Source organism: Haliotis cracherodii, unplaced genomic scaffold (genome assembly GCF_022045235.1).
Source record: "Haliotis cracherodii isolate W230 unplaced genomic scaffold, xgHalCrac1.p SCAF_3, whole genome shotgun sequence".
In the NCBI taxonomy this organism is placed as follows: Eukaryota; Metazoa; Mollusca; class Gastropoda; order Lepetellida; family Haliotidae; genus Haliotis; species Haliotis cracherodii.
In genome coordinates, this window is record NW_027266286.1 from 45,284,808 (window position 1) to 45,305,820 (window position 21,013).

General features: G+C 40.1%; 1 protein-coding gene across 1 annotated transcript in view; it reads right to left on the reverse strand.

Moving 5' to 3' along the window:
- LOC139475974 (uncharacterized) overlaps positions 1–21,013 on the reverse strand; it is an 89,116-nt gene that overhangs the window by 14,544 nt on the left and 53,559 nt on the right. The window contains exons 14-23 of the mRNA XM_071259196.1: positions 20,223–20,438; positions 19,343–19,477; positions 8,867–8,965; positions 8,360–8,454; positions 7,552–7,743; positions 4,849–4,923; positions 2,943–3,051; positions 2,047–2,154; positions 1,473–1,539; positions 99–216 (exon numbers count right to left, since the gene is read on the reverse strand). Coding sequence (XP_071115297.1) covers positions 99–216; positions 1,473–1,539; positions 2,047–2,154; positions 2,943–3,051; positions 4,849–4,923; positions 7,552–7,743; positions 8,360–8,454; positions 8,867–8,965; positions 19,343–19,477; positions 20,223–20,438 — 1,214 coding nt within the window. The remainder of the gene's footprint in view (positions 1–98; positions 217–1,472; positions 1,540–2,046; positions 2,155–2,942; positions 3,052–4,848; positions 4,924–7,551; positions 7,744–8,359; positions 8,455–8,866; positions 8,966–19,342; positions 19,478–20,222; positions 20,439–21,013) is intronic.

Sequence of the window (21,013 nt, forward strand, 5' to 3'; positions counted from 1 at the left end):
TCTAAAGGATATTATCTTAAGTATCGGTCATACGTTTTCAATCCCGTATTAATAGCACAGATATAATAAATTGCCAAATATGTGAATGACTTCTTTACCTGTAAATGATGAAAGTCAAGGTATATTTTCATCTTCAGGTTTGAAAGCTTCTTTCCTCCAATGTTCACAGCAAGCGAAAGGATCTGAGAATTGACTTCTTTAGTACTTGTTTCTTCTCTAAACGTGCGAAATATAAAACGTATTCGTTTTAATCGTTAAATCTAAATTATATGCACACGCTAAGGAGATTAACAATGTACACAATAGTAAAGGAAATGTTTAAGGAAGTCTTAGACCATTCGGATATATAGCCAAAGGTTGTATTCATTAATTCACCGAAAGAAAGATTGCTCCTAGTGAGAAACCCACCTGTTACGTGTAAAGGGGTCTATGTGTGTAATCCGCCTATGATGTGTAAGTGATCTGCCTGTTACGTGTGTGTAACGCGTCTATCCCGTTTATCTAACCTATTTGTCACGTGTGTGTAACAAGTCCCTCAGATATGTGTTATCCGTTTGCGAGAAACCATGGAAACCCACAAACAGGTTTCACGTCCAGGTGACTACATATAATTGGACCTGTAATCGGCTCAGTGACTTGCTGGACCTCAGAAGACCTGACACTCTATCTGAGTCCTACCAGGTGAACAATGTTTAGGTATATTATGTACAAATTTATTTGTTTCTGATATGTAAAAGTGTATGTGACATACAATTGTATCTAAAATGTTTGACATGAATTACCTGTTTTAAAATGATCTACATTTCGCTTCACAAATGCGTATAATTAATATTGGGGCGTTACACAACACACATACAACATCAACATTTTCATTTTCATGATATTCCAGAGATGCTGTAGGTCGTTGATACATCATAATACATTATTATCATTCCAACATTCCATTATCACAATACACCGATCCAAAATACTCCGCCTCCATCCTAAACCACGCCCACTCGGTAAATCTTGGACAAATTCCAACTATATGTGTATGCCTGAAAACTCGTGTTAAAATATTGGTGTAAAATTTTATATATGTCTGACTCAAGGTTTGTAAAAATCCTAAATTTTGTTACTTTGATAACACAAACGGGGCCATTAAAGTTAGAGAAAATATTATGTTCAGGTTCCCATCGCCTAAGAATTGAATCAGGAAGTTAAACTGAAGAAAAAAAGAGAAGATAGAATTCGTATTATTTTTAAAGAGAACTATACAGAAAGCGAATATCATTTTATTTTGATGTTTAAAACATATGATGATATTAGAGCCTAATTAATGGCAATAGCATAGTATACATATGCTACTAGACACAAGTTTAATGTATCAATGACGCCCTCTAATACACCATCAAAAACCTATCGATGACAAACTGGCACGCAGAGTCTCTATGGTCTACAAAACTGAAGGAATAAAGTTGATTGATACTTACCCGGATGTGTTAGTCAAAAGAAATTCAGCCATAGTTTTGTAGGACGCAGCAACATACGTTATTTTTGCTGCAAGCCAAAATGGATAGTTACATAATAACAATCGATTTTATGGATGTGAGACAAAATACTGATTTATCTGTTTGCAGTTTTGAATTGTTACGACTGCAAGGCATCCAATCCTTCTCTTTGAGTGAGTGAGTGAGTGAGTGAGTGAGTGAGTATGGTTTTACGCCGCTCTTAGCAATATTCCAGCAATATCATGGCGGGGGGACACCAGAAATGGGCTTCACACATTGTTCCTATGTCGGGAATCGAACCCGGGTCTTCGGCGTGACGAGCGAACGCTTTAACCACTAGGCTACCCGACCGCCCGCCTTCTCTTTGAAAGGGTGAGTAAAACAAAATTATGACCAACGACACATTTGTTTTCACAACACCCAATGGACAGATTTTGTAAAACCCGGGAGGAAAATATTAATAAAACAGTTACAAACATTCAATTGCGATAAATCAGCATCGACTATGGTAAAACGCAATACATTCAGCAGTGCCCATTGGCTAGGGATGTCTTACCCGTGTGATTGAAGTTTTCCTTTGAAAGCCTTAAGGAGCTTTTCACTTCCTCCATGCCCTGAGAGGGAAAGGCAATGTCACGTCCTGTAACCTTTGCAATTTCCATCACTGAAACATTTGTTCTCAAATACAAATCATAATAGGATCCAAACCCTTAAATTAATGTATCTAAAGCGTTACGAACATAATCCTGGAATATATATGTATTTGTGAGAACTAGAGCCATAATGTTCTGAAAGTTATGTGTACTGGATAAAACTCAACCGGTAGCTCGTTTGAGCAGGATTACACTAGCTTCTATTCCGAGGTTGCTCCATCTTCCCGATCCAAGAGAGTTAACTGGCTAAGACCAGTTTCCACCCTTGCCGAACTAGGCTGGAATTTATGGAGTTACAATTTGGCTGTTCTAACGAGTCTATGCATAGTCCAATCAAAATCGCGCAACGAAATCGAAATCCGGTTCGTAAACTGTCGTGCAGAGTTCGGTCGATTGCAGCATTTGCAAAGCATGTGCACCGCCAACTCGTTGTCAACAGATATTCCCAAATCTGTTCATGTTTTTAATCAAGGTTCTCACGTGATTTGATGCTCTTCGCGATGTAAGACCCGTTTTATCACAATATAGATCTTGATTATCGATTAGATCGTCTTGACTGGTCACCGCCATTTTGTTTGAAGCAAATGCAAGTGATACGAGAGGTGGAATCTGATTGGTCCATAGGTCCATGAATGCCTACTCAAACTCTGGATATTATAATCACTGCGTCTGGACCAACTTAGCTTACGCTAGACGATTTAGCTAAAGTCATTCCTTTCATATAAAACAACTATCAGTGGTAGCGTCAATATCCCAAACATATTCGTCTTCCTATAGATTAGGGTTGACAAGTGCTTACCCATTGTTGAACTGTTGAGCTTTAAAGGTTCGTTTTCTGTCTGTGATTCAGCAGCAGCTAATCCGAAGGCAGTTACCGATCTGGCCAATGAAGCCGCTTTTGTTGGATTCTTGAAAACAACAAGGACATACAGGAATATCATAATCTGAAAGTAGAGTAATAGTAACCACTACACATGCTCAACGGTCTGATTGATATGTAACATAAAACTGACACACAAACCACGGTCAGGGTGTTGTCTTTTTAACATTCTCTCGTAACATGAGTAGAATAGGTCTTCAGCAACGCATGCTTACCGTAAAAGGCGACTATATGCTTGTCGTACAAGGCTACTAACGGGATCGGGTGGTCAGGCTCGCTGACATGGTTGATGCATGTCATCGTATCCCAATTACATGGATCGAGGTTCATGATCGCAATCACTGGATTGTCTGGTCCAGACTCGATTATTTACAGTCATATATCTGGAATATTGCTGAGAGCGGCGTTAAACAACAAACCAAGAAACTGTTAGATTGATATGCAGTTCGAACTTCGATATGTCGAATTCCCTGTTCTACCGCACTTATCTTCAAGTCCCTTCGAATTCTCTCTATATTTAGCATCATTTTTACTCGGATCTGTCGAACTGAGTGTGTCGAAGACCCTGTTGTCTCGAACCCATTTTGGAGTCCCAAGTATCCAAATTAAGCATAACATTCCCCTAATAACTCGAACTGTTCCAAATAAAACATAACGTCCACACCCACAATCAAAACTAACCTTATTAAAAAGCACACCTTACCTCAAAAGGTTCAAGCTGATTATTTTATACACATCGGCATCAAGTTACTGAAGTGTTTTCACTTGATTGCCGGTGACATGGGCAAATAGAACAATGAGTAAAATGGATTAAGATTATGATAGTGAATCTATTATTCGAGCTATGACTCATAAGCTCACCAGAAGTTAATGGCATAGATGAATAACTTAATTAAAACAATATTACATGATACATGTATTATATTAGTTGTTACAATATGGTTATCGCTCTTGAAATGTACAATATAAACAAAAAGCACTAGATTACATGTAATAATCTCTCTTAATATGATGTTAGGTTTTCGGAAAATCACTTTGTTGTTTATATCGAGCCCCGGATACCTCGAACTTATTTCCAGGTCCCCACGAGTTCGACTGTATAGCAAAAAACTGACACACAAACCAAATTAAACGTGAATGGTGGAATGTGGAATGTCAAATCAAATTTACAATACCGCGCTATTTCAAGAGTCGCGGTATTTTTTAGACAAATTTGTCCTTTCGCGAAGTGATTATAAACATACAACCAAAGTATCAAAGGTACACAGACGATATCCGTCCCCATAAATTCGCCATAAAGATAGAGGCACCGGTAGATGTGTGCATTTGAAAAGACGATTGGCAGTTTCATGGCAAGGGCGGTATGAATAAGACCCACATGACCTTTGTAGACAGGAAATTAAATTGAGACGTCTTCAGATCAAGTGTTACCTAACGTCTTCAACCCTTAAATATCACTCAGTAATGACCGTGAATACTCACCTATAATTGAAAGATATGTATAGTTAAACACGAACATGTTTTGTTTGTTTTGTTTGTTGTTTAACGCCATACTCAGCCAAAATCCTGCGAAGGTGGCTTGTAAATATTCGAGTAAGAAAATCCGTCGGGGTACGATGACACACCGTCTACACAGTCATCGAGTCTGACCACCCGACCCAATAAGTCGCCTCTCACGACCAGCGTAGGTTGCTGGGGACCAATTCGAAACCGGAATCTCAGCGGGGACGAGGCCAATAATAAGGCGTCAAACATCCCACACCTAACACCATAGAGGAAGAAAGATGAAAAATGAACCTGTGATAAGAACACAATTTGTACTTGCCTTCTTTTGAACCTGTTGCCAATCCTGTTTACTTGTGTCGACAGATAAAATGTTGTCGATCACATTAACAAAGGACTGAAAACAAAATATAAATAACTTTATACCAAATCAGATGACTATTGGTATAGATCTTCTGCATGTCGATGGTTACATGTGACTATTGCTAGATGTCTGCATCAAGTTTGTAGTTACCATTGTCTATTGATGAAAGAATTCATCAAGTCATTGGTTACCTGTCATTATTGACGTCAGTGGTAACCTGTGACTATAGCTGTAAGTAGCCATCAGAGGTGTGATCATCTGTGACTATATAATAGCTGTGAGTAGCCACTACATATGTGATTATCTGTGACTATGGCTGTAAGTAGCCATCAAATATGGGATTATCTGTGACTATATCTGTAAGTAGCCATCAAATAAATGATTATCTGTGACTATAGCTGTAAGCAGCCATCAAATAAATGATTATCTGTGACTATAGCTGTAAGTAGCCATCAAATATGTGATTGTATGTGACTATAGCTGTAAGTAGCCATCAAATATGTGATAATCTGTGACTGTTGGCACAGTTCCCCTGTGTTTCACGATTCACTTTTTGTGCATAAATCGTGCAAATATTTTCGTCTATCTTTTTTTGTCAAATACACTACAGAATTTTAACATCCGGGTCAAAAGCTGGTTTTAAACGTGCAAGGGGTGAAACGAAGAGTCATTATTTGAACTGTGCATTTTAATGAATAAATAATTCTAAATAATTATTTCAGGCGTTTGCGTTATATGTGAAAAAGAAAAAGACATTAAAAACAATCTTTTAAACAGTTTACGTTATGAGAAATGGTTAAATGGAATCAGTATCCTGATTTCGTTTTGAAGTGAAGATGACTTTTGTATTATTGCTTAATGAAAGTACATGTCTGTATTTTAACACTAATGATCGCTAGGTGCGAACAGGTGCACCACTGCGACATTCTGGAAAACTAAGCTTAAAAAGTTGCAGAATAGTGTGCAGACTGATCAAAATTTGGTTGCAGAACTTACACAAATTGACCACAGAAGTTTGATTTTTGTGGCCGCAGAATACAGCGAGGACTGATAAGTACCCATGAAATAAGTTGCCATCAAATCTGTCACTTTCGCTGACTATCGGTATAAGTATCATGTCATTAGTTACCTGACTATTAATACAAGTCGTACGCGAGAACAACAAAGAAGGTATCAGCTTCATCCGTTCAGTGGCAGCCAAGACAGTATTTACAGACGACGTAGGTCATTGCATAAGCAAACGTTACCTACAGCCAAGTTGAAAGTAGAATCTTATAAAAACAAGTAATCCTAGAAAAAGATAATTATCTAATATTTTTGGAAAGCATGTACAAGCAAAGGTATCATTTACCCATATAGTCAGTTGGAAAGGTTCCGACAGGTTTGAAAATAGAAGGTGATAGGTACATTTACTTGGGTTAATGGCGCTTTGAATAGTTATTTTTCAGTTTAATCATTCCCAATATTTGTGAGAGAAAAGTGATGCATGCCTTAAAGGTTTACCACATGGTTGCATACTACGAGCACGGTGTGAAGCTGGCAGACCGTAATCATAGGATCCTGGCATGACCAGGGGACGCAATAGTGAATATTCCATCTTCACAGACAATGCTACTTCAAAGGACACAGCCCGAAATGTAGACGACAGACGAACGGATGTTGAACTCAACAGAACGTACATAAAGCATCGATGAATTAACTGATGAACAATGTTCGAATCTTATTCAGAAGGTCATTGTGCTTGCCTTCAAATCAGGCCAGAATGAATATTAATTCATTAATTTCAGCTTCATGCACATGACGTTTGAGATACAATGTAAAACAATATAGCAGTTTACGAATGGCGCACGAGTTTCGGTAACGTGAGGTTAAAGGCTGTATACTCAGGAAGTAACGTGTGGGTTGTCATCCTGTATGGGCGACATCTGATCATTCAGGCTTTAGTGGTCCTTGTGTATCTTGTCCCCAGCGTTATGCGAGAAAGTTAGACGCTGTTTTGGGTCACAAATCCACTTACGATCTGCCATACGTTATCCTCATAATAGAGAATGTTTATTTTTTGTGAGGATAATATTAATTGTACACCTATCTGTCTTCACCCATGACGTGAAGGCGTTACAAACCTATCAGCTATGAATAAGGAAATCATAATTTAAATTACTAACAAGTAACGCGCAAATTTACATGCAAAAAAACATAGGAGGTGGTGATTCCGTTTAATCGTATGACCGAAATATTGTTGATTGAATATTTCAATGAAATACAACACGATGGTTGCTGCTCGGTTCCGTTTTTTATCAGATTGTATTATATCTTGTACTTATGTTATTGGTGGTATAAAAAAGCACATAAAGATGAGGAGTGGCTGATAGTAAAAAATAAATTATTAAAACAAAATTCCTTGATTTAATCATAACTTCAGATTCCTGGCCCTGATAGGACTGAAAGAGTGTTCAATGCGGTGTTAAATAAAAGTCACTATCTTGTGAACGTAATATGTGACGTCTCAAGTGTCAAACATAAAAACGGAAACGGGCTTATGTAATGGAATGACATATCGAAACATCACAGACTAACACCTGTAAAACACTGACAACGTATCTAGAGGGTACAAAGAAATCAAGTTCATTGCAGCAACAACTTTGGAAATTGTCAAACCACCTTAACTGACGCTGTGTCTACCGCAACAGAGGAAGCAGGCCCGCTCACTGCGGCAACGATGTTGTCAACGATGTCAATGGATTTGTCCAGATCTCCTGCGGAAGAGTCGTTGTTCTCGGTGGCCTTCTGTAGGTTCTCAAGCACATTCTTGACAGCCTCGCTGGACGCAGTTCCCTCAGTGATTGCAGCCACCTGAATGAAACGTTATACAAATTGGTTATTGAAGTAATATAACAGAAATAACAGTTTGATTTCATTGAAAATCGAAGAAGTGAACGTATAAGGTTTATCATCAGATTTACGTTCGCTGCTACACTAATCCTTCCTCTATCAGTGATTGAAGCTACCTGAGAATGAAATAACTCAACACGCAACATCTGGAAGAAAGAGTAAGGTATGTTTAACGCCGCTTTTAACAGCATTCCAGTTATATCACGGCGTGTCAGCTTAATGTGGGAGGAAAGCCCGAAGTGATGCAGGTCTCAGACGTTTACCACTTCGATGAAACCCACGAGCACAGGTATGGTGTTGACAAACCTAGAAACATAATCGTTGCGAACCGGGATCCGAATCACAATCATAGATTTCGGGCGTGCCCAAAGGACGCAACTCTGCACAGCGAATTGCGGCGCCTTAGACGTCTGGGCCTCCCGTGCCCCTCTGGGTGAAAGCATTGGACACCAGAAACGTATCGTGCTTGGTGACATGTTGTCCATGGCTTGTCTGTTACTGTTCGTCTAAGAAGTTGACACATGTTCTGTATTGTCAGAAACATACGCTGCTTGGCACCAACACAATGTTTACCAACCTCTTCCTCTATCTGCGCTATCTCTTCTCTCACGCAGTTTATGTAGTTTGATTCTCCCCACTCCCCAGTGACGTCACAGACACGGTGAACTTTACCTTCAAAATATTATAGCTTTGTAAATGAAGTTGTTCTATTCATAGTGCATATATGATAACGATAAGAAACAAGTTTGTACACAGGATGAAAATATATTCAGCAATATTGGAATTGTAAAACATCGGACCAGACAAACCAAGAGTGTCCAGGGTCCCACGCCATTTGGGATACGATGACAGGCAGCATATCAAATTATACTGGGGCGGTCCTCGGGTCTTAAGGTTTTTTTAAGACTGCCAATGAGTGTTTAACAAGATAAAAATTAGAAAATGATATTTTTTCTTATGAGTCTTCCTGTATATATATATCACATCAACTGGTTGTGTGGCGGTCCGAGGGGGATCTTCTAAATTGAAAGTTGACCAATTTACCCTGACAATTGCAATAAACAGTGCACACCAACAAACGCACCCAGAAATCCCCCAGGACACGGCAGCACCATCGTCGTATTACTGACAGTCTGGGGCCACACTGTTCCTCTGGTGTCGGTGGTTTCTGTACAAGCTTTGTCTGAAAACAGGTAAATTAAATGTAACGCACCGGCAAGAAATTGTTACAAGAGAACAAACTGAATACATTGAAGATGTGAGAACAGACCATCTCATGATCTGCAGTCATATCTTTAAACATAATATTTAATGATAATAAGTCCATTCATACTGCGTTATAACATTCAGCAATGAATGCTCACGGCCCAACCCTATTATCACTCTAATTATTGGATCAGTGTGCTCTGAAATGCCATAATCAGATCCCAGAGGGTACACATCCCAAACTGCCCTATTAGGCACCAGAAAGAGTTCTCAGTCACATCCCCATGTCTTCCGACTGGGTACAAAACCTCTTGCCTAAGGAGATACAAACGTGAAGCCTGTGTTTCAGAGTAGATCATATGGAAGTGTATGGTTCATAGAAGCCCCAGAACATACTATTCTATTATTGGAGTTGGATCACACGGCGCTTTGAAAAGTATTTCAGTGTGTATCGCGGCAGTGTTATGCTAAATACCAAGGAACTAATCAGGGCTGTGGGCAGATGATGCATAAAATACATATAAATTACTAAATGCATAGTATATTAGGTCTTGCAGTTTTAACCCATTTATTTAATAGTCCATGCATGAATATCTGGTCAGCAAAAAGCTACTTGTGGTCAATACAATAGAAAAACACAGTCGACAAAGGTACACACAGGCACATATTTATATATAAGGCAATTGTTACAAGCGTGATCATCTGAAATAGAAATTACCTTCAGGTTTGGTGATAACAAGCGTTGCTGTTTCTGTACAATTGATGACACCACACTTGTAGACTCCAGCTCTGTCGGACGAGTTCATCATCAGAATCTCCATCCCATCCCTCACTCTCACGATCTTCGATTGGTCTAAGAGAAAAATAATCATGTTATCTGTTACCCCGCCACAATTTTGGTATTTAGAGTCAAGTAATACAGTGCACATATGTTCAAATATCGTAAACTGTAATCTGGATGTAGTTTGGGATTTTGTTAAGAGACAATATTGTTTTCCGTCAGTGCGTCAAGATGGCACGTTTTTCTCTGAAAGGAGCACCTGTACCACATTCACAAATCCAGTGTACAACTCTCCATGCGTCACGCATGGGTCGTACACGGCTATCCTCGCTTTATTTGTTTTGATTCGACACACCCGAACGTATTTGTCATTTAGAACCAATCACGAGATTTAGTTCACAGTTACGTTTTACTACTGGGTCATACTACTGAAGAAAAATGATGTTTCGATGTTGTCAAAAAACTAAATTATTCCAGTAAAGAAACTATGTTGTTTTCAGGTTTTCCTCCAAAACAAATTGTTAGCTGGCCATGATTGATCAGGGAAAACAAATTATATTGAATGGCGCCCCTTTCACGAAATGCTATTGTGTGTCTTAAGCAGATCAAAGCATATCAGTGTGTATTATTATAATTGTCTCGTATAAAGTGGATATAGGTACACCGTGGGTCACATGTTGTATCTAAGGAATATGTACCCTCTCTATTCGACTCTAACAACTCCTACGGCGTGGACGTTCTTATCCATGCAATATTCATAAGCTGCTATTCATATGCCAATTAACGCAAAACATATGCACATATGAAACACTAACCTGTGACAACTTGATCCGACTGGCACCAGACCAGACTCCCCGGGACCGTCTTCAAAGCAGGTGCGTTGTTAACCTGGCAGGTAAAGTTCCTCTGATCACCTTCCTGCAGGGACAAAGTAGACGGTGACAGCGTCACAGTCGGGACTTCATACACCAGGAGAGATACAGCTATGGCCTTAGAAGACTGCCCTGACGTTGCCTTGCAGGAGTAATTGCCTGAAAATAAGTAAAATCAAATGGCGATGGGGCGTTTCTAATCAGGAGTCAGAAGACTTGGACGCCATCATGCTGAAACCTTTGTCATACCCTTTTCCTTGAAAAGAATGTTCTCAACTCTCTCATGAGAGATGCCTACTGTATTAGCTATGAGAGGCATAGTGAATCGTCGATCATCATTAATAATATCATGTCTTCAAGGTCGTCCAGATTTTAGATCATCTTCAAGGCTCTCTCTTTCCATTTTGAACCCCGCTGCCAACCTCTTAACAATGACAAGGGAAGAAACATCATCCTTAAAGTTTAGAACGTTTAGGCTACCCCTCGCATCCAAATTTCATTGATCGACGCTCATAATGCCAATCACAAGTTTAGACTCGATTATTCACAGATTTCCGTAATGGAGCTGGAATATTGCTCAGTCCGGTGTTAAACAACAAACAAAGTAAACAATAACTACATGAACACCTATATCGAAAGAATGCAGGTGGAGGTGTGAGTGAAGAGTTCATGAAAACATTTTATGCCACAAGGGCTATTGAGGAAATAATCAAACAATCAATCGGATTTCTAATACGTAATTTAGATGTACAGGCTCTTTAATTCAACATCACACTGTTTCTTACCTCTATCACGGCGCAAGACAGGAGTAAATTGGAACTGGGCATAGAACAATCCAGAGTTGCTGCGCTGACGTCCAGTTTCATAGGAAATTCGGTCAGACTTTGACATCTCAGTTCCTTTTCTCAAGCAAGTGACAGATAGGTTTGCAAAAGTGTTACTTCTGAAATCACAATGGACTGCTACCGTTGTTTTGCCATGGATATACGTCCCATCCGTCTGATTACACTGTCCCTCTACAATCACTGAAACGAAACAAGTTAACACGTCTTGGTTTTAAACATGCACTAATAGTGACTTGAAGCCCATTTCTTAATGTCCGCCGACGTTATAAAGCTGGGGTATTGCGGCGTACAAGACGACTCACTCCACAAGTGACTTTTGTGTGTGTCCGGAAACATTTCTATGATATGTCTTGTTCTCCACCGAGATCATACCACATACTTCAAGCCAAAGTAAGATCGACTTTAAGTAGGAAACAGATACATGTCATAGATACGAAGTTGGATATTGATTACACTGCATTGATTTTTCTGACAGGAACAAACAAGTTTCGGCTGGTACAGATGTGTGAGAGTGCGTGGTAATAGTATGTTCATTGATACTGCGTTATTCCATTCAGCAAGGGAATGCCCATGACGCTACACAGTTATAATCCTGGTCATTGGATCAGTGTGCACTGAAATGTCATTATCAGCTCCCTTGGGAGCATACAAAAGGTACATCATAAGGCGCCAGAAGGTTCACAGTCACATTACCATCTCTTCTGACCGGGTACAAAACATCTTGCCTGTGTGAGTGAGTGAGTTGGGTTTAACACGGCTTTTAACAGTATTCCATTTATATCACGGAGTGTCAGTTTCGTGTTGGAGGAAAGCCCGAAGTGATGCAGGTCTCAGACGTTTACCACTTCAGTGAAACCCACGAGCACGGGTATGGTGCTGACAAACCTAGAAACATAATCGTTGCGAATCGGGATTCGAACACACAATCATAGGTTTCTGGCGTGTCCACGGGGCGCAACTCTGCACAGCCAATTGCAGCGTCTTAAACGACTGGGCCACCCGTGCAACAAAATCATGACTGAAGATATACCACATGTAACCTGTGTTTTAGTTAAGGTGTAATGTAGGTGAAGGTTTCACCGAAGCCAAGCAAAATAGATTTCACATAACTTGTAAATTAGTGAGTTGCATCATACGACGCTTTAAACAGTATTTCAGTGTGTATAGCGACAGTGTCATGTTATCAAGTAGACTCATCGGGGCTGCTAGCGAATGCAACATTAATACACATAAATATCTAAAGGCAGTTTCCACCCATGAATTAATTAAACTAACCATATTTGAATGCTTGGTCACCATTTTTGCAAAAAGCAACCTATGGTCAACACAAGCAAAGTACATTTACCGAAGGTACATAAAACGTTACACATGAATAAACAATATATAAGGCAATTGTTACAAGCGTGATCATCTGAAATAGAAATTACCTTCAGGTTTGGTGATAACAAGCGTTGCTGTTTCTGTACAATTGATGACACCACACTTGTAGACTCCAGCTCTGTCGGACGAGTTCATCATCAGAATCTCCATCCCATCCCTCACTCTCACGATCTTCGATTGGTCTAAGAGAAAAATAATCATGTTATCTGTTACCCCGTCACAATTTTGGTATTTAGAGTCAAGTAATACAGTGCACATATGTTCAAATATCGTAAACTGTAATCTGGATGTAGTTTGGGATTTTGTTAAGAGACAATATTGTTTTCCGTCAGTGCATCAAGATGGCACGTTTTTCTCTGAAAGGAGCACCTGTACCACATTCACAAATCCAGTGTACAACTCTCCATGCGTCACGCATGGGTCGTACACGGCTATCCTCGCTTTATTTGTTTTGATTCGACACACCCGAACGTATTTGTCATTTAGAACCAATCACGAGATTTAGTTCACAGTTACGTTCTACTACTGGGTCATACTACTGAAGAAAAATGATGTTTCGATGTTGTCAAAAAACTAATTTATTCCAGTAAAGAAACTATGTTGTTTTCAGGTTTTCCTCCGAAACAAATTGTTAGCTGGCCATGATTGATCAGGGAAAACAAATTATATTGAACAGCTCCTCCTTTCACAAAATACTATTGTGTGTTTTAAGCAGACCAAAGCATATCAGTGTGTATTATTATAATTGTCTCGTATAAAGTGGATATAGGTACACCGTGGGTCACATGTTGTATCTAAGGAATATGTCCCTCTACTATTCGACTCTAACAACTCCTACGGCGTGGACGTTCTTATCCATGCAATATTCATAAGCTGCTATTCATATGCCAATTAACGCAAAACATATGCACATATGAAACACTAACCTGTGACAACTTGATCTGACTGGCACCAGACCAGACTCCCCGGGACCGTCTTCACAGCAGGTGCATTGTTAACCTGGCAGGTAAAGTTCCTCTGATCACCTTCCTGCAGGGACAAAGTAGACGGTGACAGCGTCACAGTCGGGACTTCATACACCAGGAGAGTTACAGCTATGGCCTTAGAAGACTGCCCTGACGTTGCCTTGCAGGAGTAATTGCCTGAAAATAAGTAAAAGCAAATTGTTTGTTTGATGATGAAGATGGGGCGTTTCTAATCAGGAGTCAGAAGACTTGGACGCCAACGTGCTGAAATCTTTGTCATACCCTGTTCCTTGAAAAGAATGTTCTCAACTCTCTCATTAGAGGATGCCTACTGTATTAGCTATGAGAGGCATAGTGAATCGTCGATCATCATTAATAATATCATGTCTTCAAGGTCGTCCTTATTTTAGATCATCTTCAAGGCTCTCTCTTTCCATTTTGAACCCCGCTGCCAACCTCTTAACAATGACAAGGGAAGAAACATCATCCTTAAAGTTTAGAACGTTTAGGCTACCCCTCGCATCCAAATTTCATTGATCGATGCTCATAATGCCAATCACTAGTTTAGACTCGATTATTCACAGATTTCCGTAATGGAGCTGGAATATTGCTCAGTCCGGTGTTAAACAACAAACAAAGTAAACAATAACTACATGAATACCTATATGGAAAGAATGCAGGTGGAGGTGTGAGAGAACAGTTCATGAAAACATTTTATGCCACAAGGGCTATTGAGGAAATAATCAAACAATCAATCGGATTTCTAATACCTTATTTAGATGTACAGGCTCTTTAATTCAACATCACACTGTTTCTTACCTCTATCACGGCGCAAGACAGGAGTAAATTGGAACTGGGCATAGAACAATCCAGGGTTCCTGCGCTGAAGTCCAGTTTCATAGGAAATTCGGTCAGACTTTGACATCTCAGTTCCTTTTCTCAAGCAAGAGACAGATAGGTTTGCAAAAGTGTTACTTCTGAAATCACAATGGACTGCTACCGTTGTTTTGCCATGGATATACGTCCCATCCGTCTGATTACACTGTCCCTCTACAATCACTGAAACGAAACAAGTTAACACGTCTTGGTTTTAAACATGCACTAATAGTGACTTGAAGCCCATTTCTTAATGTCCGCCGACGTTATAAAGCTGGGGTTTTGCGGCGTACAAGACGACTCACTCCACCAGTGACTTTTGTGTGTGTCCGGAAACATTTCTTTGATATGTCTTGTTCTCCACCGAGATCATACCACATACTTCAAGCCACAAGTGAGATCGACTTTAGGTAGGAAACAGATAAATGTCATAGATACGAAGTTGGATATTGATTACACTGCATTGATTTTTCTGACAGGAACAAACAAGTTTCGGCTGGTACAGATGTGTGAGAGTGCGTGGTAATAGTATGTTCATTGATACTGCGTTATTCCATTCAGCAAGGGAATGACCATGACGCTACACTATTATAATCCTGGTCATTGGATCAGTGTGCAGTGAAATGTCATTATAAGCTCCCTTGGGAGCATACAAAAGGTGCATCATAAGGCCCCAGAAGGTTCACAGTCACATTACCATCTCTTCTGACCGGGTACAAAACATCTTGCCTGTGTGAGTGAGCGAGTTTGGTTTAACACGGCTTTTAACAGTATTCCAGTTATATCACGGCGTGTCAGCTTCGTGTTGGAGGAAAGCCGGAAGTGATGCAGGTCTCAGACGTTTACCACTTCAGTGAAACCCACGAGCACGGGTATGGTGCTGACAAACCTAGAAACATAATCGTTGCAAATCGGGATTCGAACACACAATCATAGGTTTCTGGCGTGTCCACGGGGTGCAACTCTGCACAGCCAATTGCGGCGTCTTAAACGACTGGGCCACCCGTGCAACAAAATCCTGACTGAAGATATACCACATGTAACCTGTGTTTTAGTTTAGGTGGTATGTAGGTGAAGGTTTCACCGAAGCCAAGCAAACTAGATTTCACGTGAGTTGCATCATACGACGCTTTAAACAGTATTTCAGTGTGTATAGCGACAGTGTCATGTTATCAAGTAGACTAATCGGGGCTGCTAGCGAATGCAACATTAATACACATAAATACCTAAAGGCAGTTTCCACCCATGAATTAATTAAACTAACCATATTTGAATGCTTGGTCACCATTTTTGCAAAAAACAACCTATGGTCAACACAAGCAAAGTACAACATTTGCCGAAGGTACATAAAACGTTACACATGAATAAACAATATATAAGGCAATTGTTACAAGCGTGAAAACTGAAATAGAAATTTACCTTCAGGTTTGGTGATAACAAGCGTTGCTGTTTCTGTACAATTGATGACACCACACTTGTAGACTCCAGCTCTGTCGGACGAGTTCATCATCAGAATCTCCATCCCATCCCTCACTCTCACGATCTTCGATTGGTCTAAGAGAAAAATAATCATGTTATCTGTTACCCCGCCACAATTTTGGTATTTAGAGTCAAGTAATACAGTGCACATATGTTCAAATATCGTAAACTGTAATCGGGATGTAGTTTGGGATTTTGTCAAGAGACAATATTGTTTTCCGTCAGTGCATCAAGATGGCACGTTTTTCTCTGAAAGGAGCACCTGTACCACATTCACAAATCCAGTGTACAACTCTCCATGCGTCACACATGGGTCGTACACGGCTATCCTCGCTTTATTTGTTTTGATTCGACACACCCGAACGTATTTGTCATTTAGAACCAATCACGAGATTTAGTTCACAGTTACGTTTTACTACTGGGTCATACTACTGAAGAAAAATGATGTTTCGATGTTGTCAAAAAACTAAATTATTCCAGTAAAGAAATTATGTTGTTTTCAGGTTTTCCTCCAAAACAAATTGTTAGCTGGCAATGATTGATCAGGGAAAACAAATTATATTGAATGGCGCCCCCTTTCACGAAATGCTATTGTGTGTCTTAAGCAGATCAAAGCATATCAGTGTGTATTATTATAATTGTCTCGTATAAAGTGGATATAGGTACACCGTGGGTCACATGTTGTATCTAAGGAATATGTACCCTCTCTATTCGACTCTAACAACTCCTACGGCGTGGACGTTCTTATCCATGCAATATTCATAAGCTGCTATTCACATGCCAATTAACGCAAAACATATGCACATATGAAATACTAACCTGTGACAACTAGATCTGACTGGCACCAGACCAGACTCCCCGGGACCGTCTTCACAGCAGGTGCGTTGTTAACCTGGCAGGTAAAGTTCCTCTGATCACCTTCCTGCAGGGACAAAGTAGACGGTGACAGCGTCACAGTCGGGACTTCATACACCAGGAGAGATACAGCTATGGCCTTAGAAGACTGCCCTGCCGTTGCCTTGCAGGAGTAATTGCCTGAAAATAAGTAAAAGCAAATTGTTTGTTTGATGATGAAGATGGGGCGTTTCTAATCAGGAGTCAGAAGACTTGGACGCCAACGTGCTGAAATCTTTGTCATACCCTGTTCCTTGAAAAGAATGTTCTCAACTCTCTCATGAGAGATGCCTACTGTATTAGCTATGAGAGGCATAGTGAATCGTCGATCATCATTAATCATATCATGTCTTCATGGTCCTCCTTATTTTAGATCATCTTCAAGGCTCTCTCTTTCCATTTTGAACCCCGCTGCCAACCTCTTAACAATGACAAGGGAAGAAACATCATCCTTAAAGTTTAGAACGTTTAGGCTACCCCTCGCATCCAAATTTCATTGATCGATGCTCATAATGCCAATCACTAGTTTAGACTCGATTATTCACAGATTTCCGTAATGGAGCTGGACTATTGCTCAGTCCGGTGTTAAACAACAAACAAAGTAAACAATAACTACATGAATACCTATATCGAAAGAATGCAGGTGGAGGTTTGAGTGAACAGTTCATGAAAACATTTTATGCCACAAGGGCTATTGAGGAAATAATCAAACAATCAATCGGATTTCTAATACCTTATTTAGATGTACAGGCTCTTTAATTCAACATCACACTGTTTCTTACCTCTATCACGGCGCAAGACAGGAGTAAATTGGAACTGGGCATAGAACAATCCAGAGTTGCTGCGCTGACGTCCAGTTTCATAGGAAATTCGGTCAGACTTTGACATCTCAGTTCCTTTTCTCAAGCAAGTGACAGATAGGTTTGCAAAAGTGTTACTTCTGAAATCACAATGGACTGCTACCGTTGTTTTGCCATGGATATACGTCCCATCCGTCTGATTACACTGTCCCTCTACAATCACTGAAACGAAACAAGTTAATACGTCTTGATTTTCAACATGCACTAATAGTGACTTGAAGCCCATTTCTTAATGTCCGCCGATATTATAAAGCTGGGGTATTGCGGCGTACAAGACGACTCACTCCACCAGTGACTTTTGTGTGTGTCCGGAAACATTTCTTTGATATGTCTTGTTCTCCACCGAGATCATACCACATACTTCAAGCCAAAGTAAGATCGACTTTAAGTAGGAAACAGATACATGTCATAGATACGAAGTTGGATATTGATTACACTGCATTGATTTTTCTGACAGGAACAAACAAGTTTCGGCGGGTACAGATGTGTGAGAGTGCGTGGTAATAGTATGTTCATTGATACTGCGTTATTCCATTCAGCAAGGGAATGACCATGACGCTACACTATTATAATCCTGGTCATTGGATCAGTGTGCAGTGAAATGTCATTATCAGCTCCCTTGGGAGCATACAAAAGGTGCATCATAAGGCGCCAGAAGGTTCACAGTCACATTACCATCTCTTCTGACCGGGTACAAAACATCTTGCCTGTGTGAGTGAGTGAGTTGGGTTTAACACGGCTTTTAACAGTATTCCAGTTATATCACGGCGTGTCAGCTTCGTGTTGGAGGAAAGCCCGAAGTGATGCAGGTCTCAGACGTTTACCACTTCAGTGAAACCCACGAGCACGGGTATGGTGCTGACAAACCTAGAAACATAATCGTTGCGAATCGGGATTCGAACACACAATCATAGGTTTCTGATGTGTCCAAGGGGCGCAACTCTGCACAGCCAATTGCGGCGTCTTAAACGACTGGGCCACCCGTGCAACAAAATCATGACTGAAGATATACCACATGTAACCTGTGTTTTAGTTTAGGTGGTATGTAGGTGAAGGTTTCACCGAAGCCAAGCAAAATAGATTTCACGTGAGTTGCATCATACGACGCTTTAAACAGTATTTCAGTGTGTATAGCGACAGTGTCATGTTATCAAGTAGACTAATCGGGGCTGCTAGCGAATGCAACATTAATACACATAAATACCTAAAGGCAGTTTCCACCCATGAATTAATTAAACTGACCATATTTGAATGCTTGGTCACCATTTTTTGCAAAAAGCAACCTATGGTCAACACATTCAAGCAAAGTATAACATTTGCCGAAGGTACATAAAAGTTTACACATGAATAAACAATATATAAGGCAATTGTTACAAGCGTGATGATCTGAAATAGAAATTACCTTCAGGTTTGGTGATAACAAGCGTTGCTGTTTCTGTACAATTGATGACACCACACTTGTAGACTCCAGCTCTGTCGGACGAGTTCATCATCAGAATCTCCATCCCATCCCTCACTCTCACGATCTTCGATTGGTCTAAGAGAAAAATAATCATGTTATCTGTTACCCCGCCACAATTTTTTGTATTTAGAGTCAAGTAATACAGTGCACATATGTTCAAATATCGTAAACTGTAATCGGGATGTAGTTTGGGATTTTGTTAAGAGACAATATTGTTTTCCGTCAGTACGTCAAGATGGCACGTTTTTCTCTGAAAGGAGCACCTGTACCACATTCACAAATCCAGTGTACAACTCTCCATGCGTCACGCATGTGTCGTACACGGCTATCCTCGCTTTATTTGTTTTGATTCGACACACTCGAACGTATTTGTCATTTAGAACCAATCACGAGATTTAGTTCACAGTTACGTTTTACTACTGGGTCATACTACTGAAGAAAAATGATGTTTCGATGTTGTCAAAAAACTAAATTATTCCAGTAAAGAAACTATGTTGTTTTCAGGTTTTCCTCCAAAACAAATTGTTAGCTGGCCATGATTGATCAGGGAAAACAAATTATATTGAACAGCTCCACCTTTCACAAAATACTATTGTGTGTTTTAAGCAGACCAAAGCATATCAGTGTGTATTATTATAATTGTCTTGTATAAAGTGGATATAGGTACACCGTGGGTCACGTGTTGTATCTAAGGAATATGTACCCTCTCTATTCGACTCTAACAACTCCTACGGCGTGGACGTTCTTATCCATGCAATATTCATAAGCTGCTATTCATATGCCAATTAACGCAAAACATATGCACATATGAAACACTAACCTGTGACAACTTGATCTGACTGGCACCAGACCAGACTCCCCGGGACCGTCTTCACAGCAGGTGCGTTGTTAACCTGGCAGGTAAAGTTCCTCTGATCACCTTCCTGCAGGGACAAAGTAGACGGTGACAGCGTCACAGTCGGGACTTCATACACCAGGAGAGATACAGCTATGGCCTTAGAAGACTGCCCTGACGTTGCCTTGCAGGAGTAATTGCCTGAAAATAAGTAAAAGCAAATTGTTTGTTTGATGATGAAGATGGGGCGTTTCTAATCAGGAGTCAGAAGACTTGGACGCCAACGTGCTGAAACCTTTGTCATACCCTTTTCCTTGAAAAGAATGTTCTCAACTCTCTCATGAGAGATGCCTACTGTATTAGCTATGAGAGGCATAGTGAATCGTCGATCATCATTAATCATATCATGTCTTCAAGGTCGTCCTTATTTTAGATCATCTTCAAGGCTCTCTCTTTCCATTTTGAACCCCGCTGCCAACCTCTTAACAATGACAAGGGAAGAAACATCATCCTTAAAGTTTAGAACGTTTAGGCTACCCCTCGCATCCAAATTTCATTGATCGATGCTCATAATGCCAATCACTAGTTTAGACTCGATTATTCACAGATTTCCGTAATGGAGCTGGAACATTGCTCAGTCCGGTGTTAAACAACAAACAAAGTAAACAATAACTACATGAATACCTATATCGAAAGAATGCAGGTGGAGGTTTGAGGGAACAGTTCATGAAAACATTTTATGCCACATGGGCTATTGAGGAAATAATCAAACAATC